Source organism: Pelmatolapia mariae, linkage group LG20 (genome assembly GCF_036321145.2).
Source record: "Pelmatolapia mariae isolate MD_Pm_ZW linkage group LG20, Pm_UMD_F_2, whole genome shotgun sequence".
Classification (NCBI taxonomy): Eukaryota; Metazoa; Chordata; class Actinopteri; order Cichliformes; family Cichlidae; genus Pelmatolapia; species Pelmatolapia mariae.
In genome coordinates, this window is record NC_086244.1 from 31,075,905 (window position 1) to 31,088,533 (window position 12,629).

Below are 12,629 nucleotides of genomic sequence, written 5' to 3' on the forward strand. Positions count from 1 at the left end.
TGCAGAAGTATAAACAAGCTTCACAGTGGATTTTCGTCTTCTCTGATGCCATTTTTCTTTGAATTTATGACCTTTCTTTTCTGGTGTGAATAATAAACTGTGGTGTTGGTCGAATGTTACTATTAAACTCTTTGTTTTTCAGGTCTCCTCTCTGAAATTCCAGACCCGGACCTCTTCCTGCAGGATTTGTTGAACTCTTTGCCCTAATGGTCAACCTCAAACCACAACCCCTCAAACACAAAACGCCCCTGCAATTATCATCTGGACACCTACCAGCTGAACAAAAATTTACTTTTTACACACTGATATTCACACAGTGTATACACCACGCTTCCTACTTAACTCCCACTCCCATATGACATCTTCAAATTATCTTTAAGCAGAAACTATGTGTAGTTTAAAAAAAAAACAACAAAGAAAAAGAGAAAAGATCCATCTCTGTAAAGTTTAACACAGAAACACTGTGCTGTCAAAGGTTGGGGAGGGCACACAAAATTTACACTTTGATTCAAACTCTTTCAGACTAGAGTTGAGATCACAACTTGTTTTGTTTCAGGAAGCTTGAGAAAAAAGAAGCAGGGCTCTGCCGACCACCCAGCCACAACCCTTCACAGCTGTCACCATCAAGGCATCTGTCTCTTTATGATGCCGTAGATTATCAAAAAAAAGGCCAGCTGAATTTAATGATTCATGTGAAAAGAAGAAATAATAGTTTTTTTTGTTGATGGGAACAGCTTACGAATTCTGTTTTGTTGTGATCCTATCTTTTGGCTTTAAACTCCTCCCCCTCTCTTTGGGGTACAATAACTAAAATGTTTTGGGTATTTGACCCACCACCTATGAAGAGTGGCATTTGATTTTATCTCATTTTCCTTTTTTGTTTTGTTTTTTCTTTCCATTTTTGTTTTGCTTTAAGTTTGTTTTTGGTCAGGGTTTTTTAAAATGGCAGAAGGTTTCACTGTCACATGGTTGCAAGCTAACCTGTCCTTCTGGGCTTTTGCTGTTTGATCTTCATGTAGGGTCTAACTGGAATTTGAGTGACGGACAGGGAAACAAAAAAGCAGTTTGGGTTTTTTTTTTCTTTTATCAACCTTGGAAGCAAAGAGGGGGAAAGAACAATGAAGTGTTTTATTTTCTTCCATAAAGCTATGCCTTGGTGATGAAGTAAACTTTGGATTGATGAAAACATTTCCATCTGTTGCAATGAAACACCAGACTTGTCTAAATGAATAATAAACATAGACCTACATTATATCCTTTACACTTTTTCTCTTTTGACTAATTGTTTTGACTTTTTTTTTTCCTCTCGAGCCTCTCTGCACTCTTTAATTTAGGTTTTGGTTTTCCTCAAAATTTCTGGAAACACACGTCAGTTTCCAGAACAGATTTCTGGAAAGCAAAGTCTCACTTTTACCCTCAACAGTTGAGCAAACTTTCAACTTACAGTTAATACAGCACCCTTGTACTCAAGAGCTGAATGCATGGTGTGGAGTTCACCCAGTTTCTTGTCAATTCACCTATTCCCGCTGCTATACGATGTTTAACTGTTGCTGAATGTCTGCTTTTTGAATTTAGCCTATGATTAATAAAGCCGTAATAATTCCAAATCTGATTCAGGGTAACCTCTTCTGTTCCAGCTGGTTTCTACATTTGGGGAAAAAAAATATTAAAACCTGCACCTTTGTTTCCTTTAATCGTATGACAGTGCTCATAACACTGCTGTCTGTAAACATGCACAGAATACAAATGAACTCTAAATAATGTGGAAAGTGTAGTTTAAATTGGATCTCATATCTGCTGGATTGATTTAGTCTTTGACGGATTCATTAAAATTAATTTCTTTATATTTTGCTTCAAAGGCGGCATATTTTCTTACAACTTCTTTAGGTGGTCTTGAGGAATAGTTCCCCAGGCTCTCTGAAGGTCTGGATCCTGGGTGCTTCAAGAAGCCTGGAGAGCTATTCCTGAAGACTACTTAAAGTATATCACAAGAATGCTCCCTGATAGTTTAGATGAAGAATAGGAAGACTTACAACTGCACAATCTGTTTTTCCCCTTTATATATTTGCACATTTCAACTAACTGCTGCACCTACTTCCAAGTTTTTCAAGCAAAATGTAAAGAAATGAAGGGTGGCTAGAGACCTTTTGCGCAGCACTTTACATCAATCAGTATACTTTTCATTAAAAATGTAGGCATGTGCGTAGTGGTGTAAGATGGTAAGTCCCCAGTCTGATTACTTCCTCTTTTCATGCACAGAGGGTTAAAACTCCAGAAATGTATTTAAGAGCACTTTTAAGTTTGCAGCTTTAAAGCAGAGCTCTGAGAATTCATGGTTGAATAATTGTGGATCACATGTGAAGTGTTGTTGCATTAATGCACACTAGAGGGTGACATTGAGTATGACACTAAAGTGCAAGATATGGAAGTCGAACCTTTCTGGGCTCAACACAGAATCATAATTTAAGCATTTACATTTTGAAAGCGCCGGAGCAAACAAAATAAAGAAATACATATATATATTTTTAAATCCATTTTGTTAGAAAGCAAAACAAGCAGCACATGATGGGAAAACATGTCATTTTACTTAAAATTGCACAGGAAAGCACATTGCACTTTTCACTTATGGCTTTCAGCAACAAATTTTATACATGACTGACAATATCTTAAACATTTACAAAAAGTATGCATTGGCATAAAAATAACTTTTACCCTTTATACAAAGGAATATGACTTTCAGTTTAATAAAACTGTAATAACATGGTCTTAAAGTTCTAAGAAGTACTTAGGTTTAAGGCATAACATGCACATTTCTAGGGCCTGTACAATGACCAATAGGATCATGGTGCAGGTAGTCAGATAATGAGAACTCCCATCTTTTCCACCATTTGTGCTTAAGAAGACATTTGGAGAAAAAAGTTTATAAAAATCCCTAGATTTTGTATTCCTCTTCGTATTTCAACCCTCTTTCGGTGCACTTCTTACTGGCAACACAAAGGCGACACATCCTCAGAAGGTGAGGGGAACAGCCTCATGGCCTCTCTGGAGGATTTGGTGTAGCCATTATGGAAAATGAAGGCCTTCTTCACTGTGAAAAAGGAGACCGTCTTGTCCCACACGTCAGAGCTGATCATTCCAGTGCTTAGATGGCTCTCTAACGTGGAGCGGAGCCTCACTGCTCTGTCTGTGCACTTCCTTTCCAAATTCATCATCTTACACAGGCTGTGGAAGGAGATGGAGAAACATCAGATTAGTGGTAGATGCAGAGAATTGAGTCGTTTCCAAGAGAAAACTACCAGCATGCTTAAATAATGACAGCACATGTAGAAATGGTTTTGGTAACATTCATTCAACATTAAAAAAAAAGGAAAAAAACAAAACTTTCAATCACTTTTGAGTCAAATTCACAGATAGTGGAAAAAAACATTGCTGTGACGCCTATTCAAAACTAGGATCAAGCCTAGGATGATCTACTTCTATCATTAAGTTTCTTGTATTCGAGCTTACGTTGTGTGTTGATCCCTCATGGCGGATATGCAGTCGGATGGCGTCCCGCGAGTCCAGGCCCGTGTGGGTTACAAGAAAACGTTCAGGGTTATGATTTTACCCACAAAGACCTCCCTCATTTATATACTTATGCCAACTTTCCCACTGATTTAATGTGATGTTGGTTCTCACAGTGTTTGGCCAATCACAAAGCAGCATTAATACAATAGGATGTGAATGAATTAGTTGAATTCATTGGGGTACAATGGCCCGAATCCAAACAAACAGGTGGGAGGGGCCCATTGCTTGCCCCTTGTTGAGGGAGATATCCTTGTTATTGTATCCACTGGGAGTGATATGTGGTGGGAACGTGGAGGACAACATCTGTCTGAGGACGTGCCTCCTGGATGAGAAATACGTCCATTGGTGGGCAGAGTTTCCAGATAGGCAACCTAAATATTTAGATACATTTTTGGAAATGTGATCTATGTGAGGGCAACAAAAAGCATCATCACAGACAATCTAAGTGTTGTTAGTACCTGTTATATTAGTCTTTAATATAGAATAATCCCTTTTCTGTTGCAACAACCTGAGAAAGTGAAGTGGTTTTCACTTTTTTCTCAACTTTTCATGTCAAACAATGTAAGAGTTTTGCACCTTTTTATTCACAGATTCTTAAAAAAAAGTTCATCATCCTATCCAGAAAGTTTCCCACCCTCCACACACACACACACACACACTCCCTATTCTTCTTATTTAACTTTCTGTCTCTATTTCAGCCTCTCCAATTCTCACGGTAAACATCTCCCGCGCTTGATCGGCCGACAATGGCATACAATCCATCCAGATGGTGTGCCTGGAAGCCCTGTTGACAGCCCCGTTTTCCTGAGTGTGTGCGTGCATGTGTTGTTAGTGGGGCTCGAAGGGGGGGTTGGTCACTCAATCTTTGTGTGATGGGGCACACTTCCTTTGTGCAGGCGGCCTCAGAGTCATTAAACACTGAAGTGTGGGAAGCCTGGGACCACAGCGGCTCCCACGTTCCACACAGGCAGGAAGGGAGCGTGTGACTGAGACGTGGCCAGCGGCATGCAGGTCAGCCAGCTGTGTGGGTGTGTGAGTGTGTGTGTGGGGTAGGGAAAGTGAATGAGAGTGTGGCTGTCTGCATGAGTTTGTGGGGGGGTTGCCTGATGTGTCAGCATGCGCTGGGAGCGTGAAAGCTTAAAGCTGAAGCACTTTACAATTCACACACGGCTCTAATCACGTTCATCAGATTAAAGCTGACAAACTGAACATCAAAGGGATCACTAATGAGTCATTACAACAGGCAAATTTTGAATGGCAGTACTTTTTTGTAACTGAGAGAGTACACTTTGCATCAGCTCTACAGTCTTTAGATGTCACACAAATCTCTATAAAAAGGCTTGAGATTGGTGAATGTAATGAAAAAATGACTTCAGCTTCATCAGGGCTGGATATTGTGTGAGTGATTTGGTCAGATTATGCAGCTGTCTCTCAAGGATTGTACTAAACCTTGAATTAAGAAACACCTTATAAACATATAACAGTTTAATCAGATTATCTGAAAAAAGGGTTAAATATTCATAGTCTAAATATTCTCTTTTCTTTTTCAGCTGAATATTTTTAAGTTGCAAATCTGTTGCTTTCTTTCTCTTTGAATCTTCGAGGCACCTCAACCTGTTGCACAGCTCTGCGAGGAAAGTCTGCCATTTCACACTGGTGGAAGTGGCTGCATGTTGGTCTTTCTCTAATGCTTGGCCCGCTGTAACACCCACGTGTGCCTGGTGGCAGAGGCACTTTGTCTTCAATTACATGGCGGCGAAGATGACATGAGACAGCGGCATGCTTCCCTCTGGGGTCACCACTTTCCCATATCAGCACAAGCACCGGGTCAGTCTCCCATCTACCCCCACTCAGCCCCCCTCCCTCTGCCCACTCCACTCCGGGCTCTTTCTCTTGCAGTCTATTCCTCCACCTGCTCCCCAGAGACACACTCATTGTCCCCACGGCTATAAACACTTCATTGAGCATGTGGCAGCCCTGCGTTCCTCAAAGCCCTTCCCAGCACTCCCATTGGCCCGGGGACTGTGAGAAACTCCATCAAGCCTAAGACTCACACATTCATATGGAGATTTGGGTGTATAAATACAGGGCAGTGGCAGAGGAGAGGAGAACGCAGCTCAGATCCAACCAGCTCTTCAACCCGAGTAGAGACCCTGACTCCACAGCAATGGCTCCCTCTGTTTTTGGACAAGTAAACAAGGAACACCTGACCCCTGCTCACAAGGTAAATACTTTTTTCAGAAAAGTCTCATAACTGGATTTGTGTTGGTACAAATAATTCAATTAAAAGCAATGTTCAATTTGACTAAAATACCTTTTTTTTCCTCTTCTTTTCTTCAGCTGAGAAAGCCAATGGTAGAGAAACTACGCAGAGACCGCATCAACACCAGCATCGAGCAGCTGAAATCCCTGCTGGGGCCCGAGTTCCTCAGGCAGCAGCCTGACTCCAAGCAGGAGAAGGCTGACATCCTGGAGATGGCTGTGTCATATCTGAGAAACTGGCACCAGCAGCAGAAGCAGGCCGGCTTGACCTCTAGCCCGGTGGCGGCTAGCGACGGTTACTCCCACTGCGTGCAGGAGGCTGTCAGCTTCCTGTCCCACTGCCAGGTCCAGACTCAAGCCCACAGGCTGCTACTCAGCCACTTTCATGGCCTGCAGGCGTCCAGCGGGACCAGCCACAGTCCCTGCAACCTCCCCTCCCCTCCTGGCTCCCCACTCCATCAGGTCAGCTCCAGCAAGGGCGTAAGCCAGGTCAGCTGTGCTCTGTGGAGGCCCTGGTAACATGGAGGCGGGATCACCTGTGAACCGAGAGAGAACTACGTCTGTGAACGTCATGGACAGAGAGTTAAGGACTTATAGAGAAGTCTGCTTTTTTCTGCTTTAGCAGAAGATTCAATACTGTCAAGTGTTTTATTTTGTGGTGAAATCAGCACGATGTGCCAGTACTCCTTTGGAAGGACTGAAATTATTTAGTGTATTATATATGATACGCGCTTTATTATTTGGAGTGCTCATTCTGTGAATGCGTTAATTGTCCCTGTGGGAAAACTGCTCCTGACTTTTTGTTTGTTTTGCAAACATCATTGAATTATATTAACCACATTGGTTTGAAACTATTTAAGTGTCCGAGACACTGATCGATGTGTTTACTGTCTGTCCCTGATGCTGAGTGTCACTGATTGACGTGTTTCATCAGTTTGCTGTTGATGAATCAAAAACAAGCCATAGAGAGATCCCATGGATCCACCTGTATTGTAAATCTTATAACGATTATACTTTGTTCTATTTGTAACCATCATTTGGCCTGTGTATGAAGGATACTGATACTGTAACCGTTACCTGTCCACTTGTAATGTTCATAATGGATTTTTAAAATCTTCATAACAATGCCTTTTATAAAGGCCTTTTGTGCTGAAATCAATCTTTGTAAAAAGAATCTGATTTATTGCTTCCTTGCGGAGTTTGATATTGAAAAAAAAATAAATGAGAAACTTCTGATGAAGTTCTGCAAATATAAGTAATCGCAATGTGCTTTCTTTTAAAGAAAACTACAGTGCTAAATATGTCTTGATTTATTACTGATCGATTCATTTCTGTACACCAGAGTGAGAGAGAGAGAGGGGAGCTGGTGGAGTGGGGGACTAAAAACTTAAATCCAGTCATACTAGAACTGACAGCAGCTTTAGTTCAGTGTAAGAATTGAGCCCTGGTTCTTGTAAAGATTCGTTAGGTTAGTACTAAATATTTGGTGGTTTGATCACCATTTATGCATCTATGGCTCCAGTAATTAGTCACTTACATCACTACAAACCTTCTAAACATTGTAAAGACTTAGGAAATGGGGAAAATAAAATGGAGATATAACAGAAACTCCAACTAGATGCAAGTTTTTACCATTTAAAGAGTGATGCCAATTAAAAAGTACAAGTCTGTCTTTTTTTGCTGCCATAGTGCCAGGTGTATAATACATCTGTTTGCACAGGTCTGGTGGAGCTGAATGGTGGCACTCTACAAGTGCTTAAATTAAATGATAATTCTTACGAAATGACTACATTTTCAAGTCATTTTAAGTGACAGTAATTTGAACAGAATGCAACTAAAGAGTTTGAATCGTTAATGTTAATTTACTGATTCAGGAGAGTGTCTTGTTTAGCTAAAGGTGATTTTGAATCAGTCTCTGCTTTCTTGTGCCTAACATTTACCACAGGTATCATTAACATGTCATCTTATCCAACCTGGTAATCATCAACAGGTGCTTAAAAAAAAATCAAAAATCAGTATGTAGACACCCCAGCAGGCCACATATGCCGCTTTTCTCTCTTGTGATTGTCTTTGTATGTTATGCAGTGCTTGAATTATCTCTTAAGTGCCACAAAAGTCTTTCACAATTATTTGTGTACGCTGAAGTTGTGGAGAATGTGGGACTTTCTCAGGGTCTAGTTTGCCAGGCCAGATGGTCTGGCTGAAGCTGCCCCCCCCCCCTAACAGGAGATCAAACACCGTAGCTAATGTGATGTGTAACAAGACACACTTCTATTGTTCCCATCTTGGGACCAGTGAATAGGCGCAGAGTGTGGGAAACGGGAGATACCACACTCACAGAGAGATGGCTGACGGGAAGCAGCTCTGTGCCGCCGCAGGTCTGAGCAATGGCCGAGACTTTATGGCATGAATTCAGCGCTCTCAGGCGGCTGGTGGGAGGGGGACTCGTCTTCCCACACACTTGTAGACAAAGACCCCCAGCAGCCATGTAGTGCACACCAACTTCCAAAGGAGGAGAACTTCGCACTGACATGATGACAAAGAGAAAAAAAGAGATTTAAAAAGCACTGGGCTCATTGAAAGTTACTGGATTTTTTTGATTTTTCAGTAATGACAACAGTTTTAAGTAGTACTGCTGATATGGGCCACACAGATGTAAGAAGAGAAAGAGAGAAAAAAAACAAAACAGGGCTCCATTACAGTGAATTTTAATTATCTCATTACCTCCAGAGATTAGAGATTTACCTTTTACCTGCTTTAATCTCTCTCATATCAGATTTATTGTGAATTATTGTTCAATACCTGTAGCACTTTTTGAGCATTTTCTACTGTTCAGATGCTGCTTTTACATGACTTGTGGTGGGGATGCTGCCACTGACTGGACTCACTGCTGTACAAAAGTTTTGAGACTCCCCTCATTTATTTATTTTAGATTTTTCTATGAAAATTGGAAATATGGGCATTGAAAAATGTGCAAGAAGAAATGGAAATATAGTGTATAAGACAAAAACAGACAATCGTATAATCTAGTGAGTTCCAATATTTGGTGTGACAACAGCCTGAACTTTTCTGTGTTCATAATTTCATCAATTTTGACAAGCTCTCAAACACCACCAGCTGACTGCACAGATGGCTGTACGCACACCCAGCTTTACCTCTCTCCTTACCTCCTCTGTACACATTGATGATGACTCAAACCATAAATGTCGACTTTGAATTCATCACTCTACCAGACCTGTTGTGTCTGACTTTAAGTCCAGTTCTGGTGTAATTTTTCATACCTCAGCCTTCTCTCTGTTTCCCCTCTTTATGAACGGCTTCTTAAAAACCACCCTTCCACTGAGACCACTTCTGATGAGGCTTATGAATAGTAGATGAATCAACTGAAGGGACAGATACATCCATCAGATCTGGTGTTAAAGCTTTTCTTTAATTTTTCCTATTTCTTAAAGACATGACTTTCAGATACTGTACATCTGATGTAAATAGATGTAAAGACACTGTAGAGACACACTTCAAACTGGGCAGAGATATGCCAAGTTCGCTACTAAGACCTCTTTGGGAATCACCTTGTTCGTGTAAATATACTATTTTATGACTCTCAAGCTGTGTTATTTTTAGCAATTTTCATACATTTCAATAAAGAAGTAGGTTTAAATTATATTATATTATATGTTTTTGCAACAGACTAGTAGTAACAAAGTGCCTATGTGCCAGTGTTGTGTCTTTTATGTGTAGACACAACACTGGTTCATCACTTGAATTAGGGGCTTTTTTATTATTGAATGACTCATAGTTTAGCTTAACAAACAAACAAGAATCAAAAACAAAATTGGTTACAAAGATGCACGTCCCAAAACCTTCAGAGAGAACTATTGACACTTTGAAATATTACAAAGAAAAGGTCTGGCTCCTTGGAAGCAAAGTCTAAAGAAATCAAGGGGCGGCCCAAGACTTTTAACAGTACTGCATCTCTGTAGTTCTTCCTTTGTGATGAAACCTTTAGTTCTTCTCTCAGCACTATAGATGGGTAACTGAAAGCACAGACCAAAACCTCCATACAGACAGGCAGTGAAGCCAGTTGACTTGATTTTTCCCAGATGGACCAGGACACAGAGTTTCTGTTTGAGCTGCAACAAAAGATCAATTAACATTCCTCGGAGCGTGGAGGAGCCGCATGGCTTTTGTAGCCCATTTAGCCTGATGTTGGGGGCTGGTGGGAAACTGGGGAGATGGGACTACTCACACTGGGCCAGCTTCACATCTGGGGCCAGCCAATGATGGAGACCCTCAGAGGCACACTGCCAGCCCCGCTCATAATGCCATTAACTTGACACTAATTTGACACAGTTCATTTACAGCAGAGTCTGCAGACCCTCGGAGGAAGCGAGGCAAGGACTTTTGATTAAAGGCTGCCAACAATTTTTCAGAAGAAGTCATGACCAGTAATAAAGATATCTGCAAAATATGCTAAATTTATTAGTTTTGTAATAAATTCATGATTCGGTGACTCTCTCCAGCAGGGTGGCACTTTTGGGTCTTTCTTTGTTTGTCTTTCTATATGAGGGCAAATATAAACATGGCTAATATGCGCTCCCGCCCCTGTTTGTCTTTAATAAGAGGAACAAGAGGCTGAGTAAACGCCTCACGCTGTGCGTCAACACAAGCGCAAAAAAATCGCTTGTTGGGCATTTTGAAGCGCACGCGTTGGTCGGCCCGGCTCGGGCCAGACAACTTACACCACTCACCTCCTTTCACACCTGGGTCGTCTGTAGCTTTGAATATGCGCGAGATACACTGCTGAAGCTTTCCCTTACTCGCGATCCCCGTGGGAAACCTTAATGTCAAGGCTTGAGTGGGGCGGAGTTGGAAAAGCAACAGGTGGTAGACGAATAAGTTTCATCTAAGACTTCTTTGATTGTCCTGTCCTCTCACCTCGTTTTACTCCCTCATTTTAAACTTCCTTCAGCCTAACTTTGATGGGACTGCCTGGAGTCATACCCGAGGCCTTTATTATTCCAAAAACAACATTTTCTGTCCTCTCCACACTTTGCTGTCTGAGCAGTAAAGTGCTCAAGTGTTCTTTGAAGCGGGATTTATATTGTTTTATTGCAGTAACGCATTTGGTCCTTAACTGCAGTCACCCCCTCCCCCTGGAGAGATTCTCTCTTTTGTGTATTTTACTACCTCTGATCAGAATTAAAAAACAGAAAAAAAATTCTGATCAATCCAGCTGATATAAATTCTGAGATAGCACCTCTGATTAACTCTTAATTACCTGTTGCTTATCTTGGGAAACATGCCCAGCACAGATAAATGCTCTCTGAGTTATTGACGTCTCCTCCATTGTTGTTGTTGGGAGTCCCACTGGTCAGAGTGTGGGAACCCCAGCCCTGCCTCAGCCACATGACTTTGTTATGCTAATCTCCCAGTATAAAATGAGGAGTGGCTCCTCCAGAGACATCAGAGCTAACACTGCTTGCCCAGAAGAAGCTGCTCACTTCACCTCTGCAGAGACATGGCTCCTTACTCAACAAACTACTCCTCTGTTCACCACATCAGGATCTCTGAGAAGGATAACATTAAAGTGAGTACCACAGGAGATTTTTAGATCGGCTTGTGCATTGCTGACTTGAAACGTGAACTTACTTGTCTGCCTTCTCCTTCTCAGATGAGGAAACCCATTGTGGAGAAAATGCGCAGGGATCGCATCAACAGCTGCATCGAGCAGCTGAAAGTCATTCTGGAGAAGGAGTTTCACAAGCAAGAGCCCAACTCCAAGCTAGAGAAGGCTGACATCTTGGAGATGACTGTGAGCTTCCTGAGGCAGCAGCTGCAGACAGGCCTCTGTCAGAGCGACTACAACCAGGCCTACTCTCAGTGCTGGAGGGACCCTGTGCACTTCCTTTCAGCTGGCTCAGAGGCTTCTCTCGCCCCTCTGCAGGGACTCCAGCAGCAGCAGGACCAGAAACTCCTTCAAGCCCAGACAGCCAGCAGCTCCTCCCCAGTCTGCTTCACACTCAGGCCCACCACAGTGCAGGACAGCGGGAGCAGAGGCCCCGTGTGGAGGCCTTGGTAGAGGCAGAGACTGAGACATGAGGGGTGCTGAACTCTCCCTCACCATGTAGGAAATATATTTTTCCAGCCTGCTCATTCCTGATGGGTTTCCTTAGCGTCTCATCACATTGATGGACAAGTAAAAGCAACAGCTCTCACATAGCTGAAGATCCCGCTGTGACTCTTAATACGTACTTTCCCTTTGCGTTTAAAGCTGGAGGTTGATTTTGATTTTGAGTATTGATAGTTTTGTTGTTTACTCCAGTGGAGTTTTATCTTTGGACTACTCGATGTTACTGTATATGTGTCTGCCATGCTGTGTTTATGGACAGCTGCTGTGGAGAATATTTCTCATCTGTTTTGATGTATCTATGCCAAACTTGATGTGTCAGTATGATTACAAAGCGTGTGTTTTGCGTGTAGATGGGTTTACATTTTTAACATGTTGTACTGAGATGTTTATATTGCTGTTCTGCTATCGTGTAAAAGTTCTTAAAACTCATTCCTAACATTTGTATGACAATTAAAAATAAAAAGAAACAATCATTAAAAATGCTTGCTGACTTCTTTTACATTTATATATATTTCATGAAAAAAGTCCACATTGGTACTATATATATATTAAAAAATACCACTTTATTTTTTTGCCTCTTTTAGTGCATTTTTATTTTAACACCTCTTTTCAACAATGAATGTAGGGATGGTCATTAATGGTTTGATCTACAAGGCAACAGATATAAGGA

The 12,629-nt window shown here is 41.5% G+C and overlaps 3 protein-coding genes and 1 long non-coding RNA gene across 11 annotated transcripts in view; 3 read left to right on the forward strand and 1 right to left on the reverse strand.

Moving 5' to 3' along the window:
• The window catches only part of ubr4 (ubiquitin protein ligase E3 component n-recognin 4), a 51,090-nt gene extending 49,478 nt beyond the window's left edge, over positions 1-1,612 (forward strand). For all 8 annotated transcript variants that reach the window (XM_063464262.1, XM_063464269.1, XM_063464263.1 and 5 more), the window contains one exon: positions 143-1,612. In XM_063464262.1, coding sequence (XP_063320332.1) covers positions 143-207 — 65 coding nt within the window. In that variant the 3' untranslated portion in view covers positions 208-1,612. The remainder of the gene's footprint in view (positions 1-142) is intronic.
• A 1,006-nt stretch (positions 1,613-2,618) lies between these two features.
• On the reverse strand, positions 2,619-5,971 carry LOC134619512 (uncharacterized). Its single transcript, XR_010091996.1, has 3 exons — positions 5,882-5,971; positions 3,508-3,938; positions 2,619-3,222 (listed from the first exon to the last, which is right to left on the reverse strand). It is a non-coding gene; the product is annotated as an uncharacterized LOC134619512 (long non-coding RNA).
• On the forward strand, positions 5,157-7,049 carry LOC134619511 (transcription factor HES-5-like). Its single transcript, XM_063465355.1, has 2 exons — positions 5,157-5,791; positions 5,908-7,049. The coding sequence occupies exons 1-2, from the start codon at positions 5,630-5,632 to the stop codon at positions 6,346-6,348; spliced, it is 603 nt and encodes a 200-aa protein (XP_063321425.1). The 5' UTR covers positions 5,157-5,629; the 3' UTR covers positions 6,349-7,049.
• Positions 7,050-11,318: 4,269 nt separating this feature from the next.
• Positions 11,319-12,356, forward strand: her12 (hairy-related 12). The gene is made up of 2 exons (XM_063464925.1): positions 11,319-11,416; positions 11,501-12,356. The coding sequence occupies exons 1-2, from the start codon at positions 11,348-11,350 to the stop codon at positions 11,906-11,908; spliced, it is 477 nt and encodes a 158-aa protein (XP_063320995.1). The 5' UTR covers positions 11,319-11,347; the 3' UTR covers positions 11,909-12,356.
• The last annotated feature ends 273 nt before the right edge of the window (positions 12,357-12,629 follow it).

Excerpts from the sequence above, each read along its gene's own strand:
- LOC134619511 (XM_063465355.1), top strand. The coding sequence starts at position 5,630 with ATGGAGATTTGGGTGTATAAATACAGGGCAGTGGCAGAGGAGAGGAGA. Across the intron at positions 5,792-5,907 it reads ACCTGACCCCTGCTCACAAG|CTGAGAAAGCCAATGGTAGA; the intron begins GTAAATACTTTT and ends TCTTTTCTTCAG.
- her12 (XM_063464925.1), top strand. The coding sequence starts at position 11,348 with ATGGCTCCTTACTCAACAAACTACTCCTCTGTTCACCACATCAGGATC. Across the intron at positions 11,417-11,500 it reads CTGAGAAGGATAACATTAAA|ATGAGGAAACCCATTGTGGA; the intron begins GTGAGTACCACA and ends TCTCCTTCTCAG.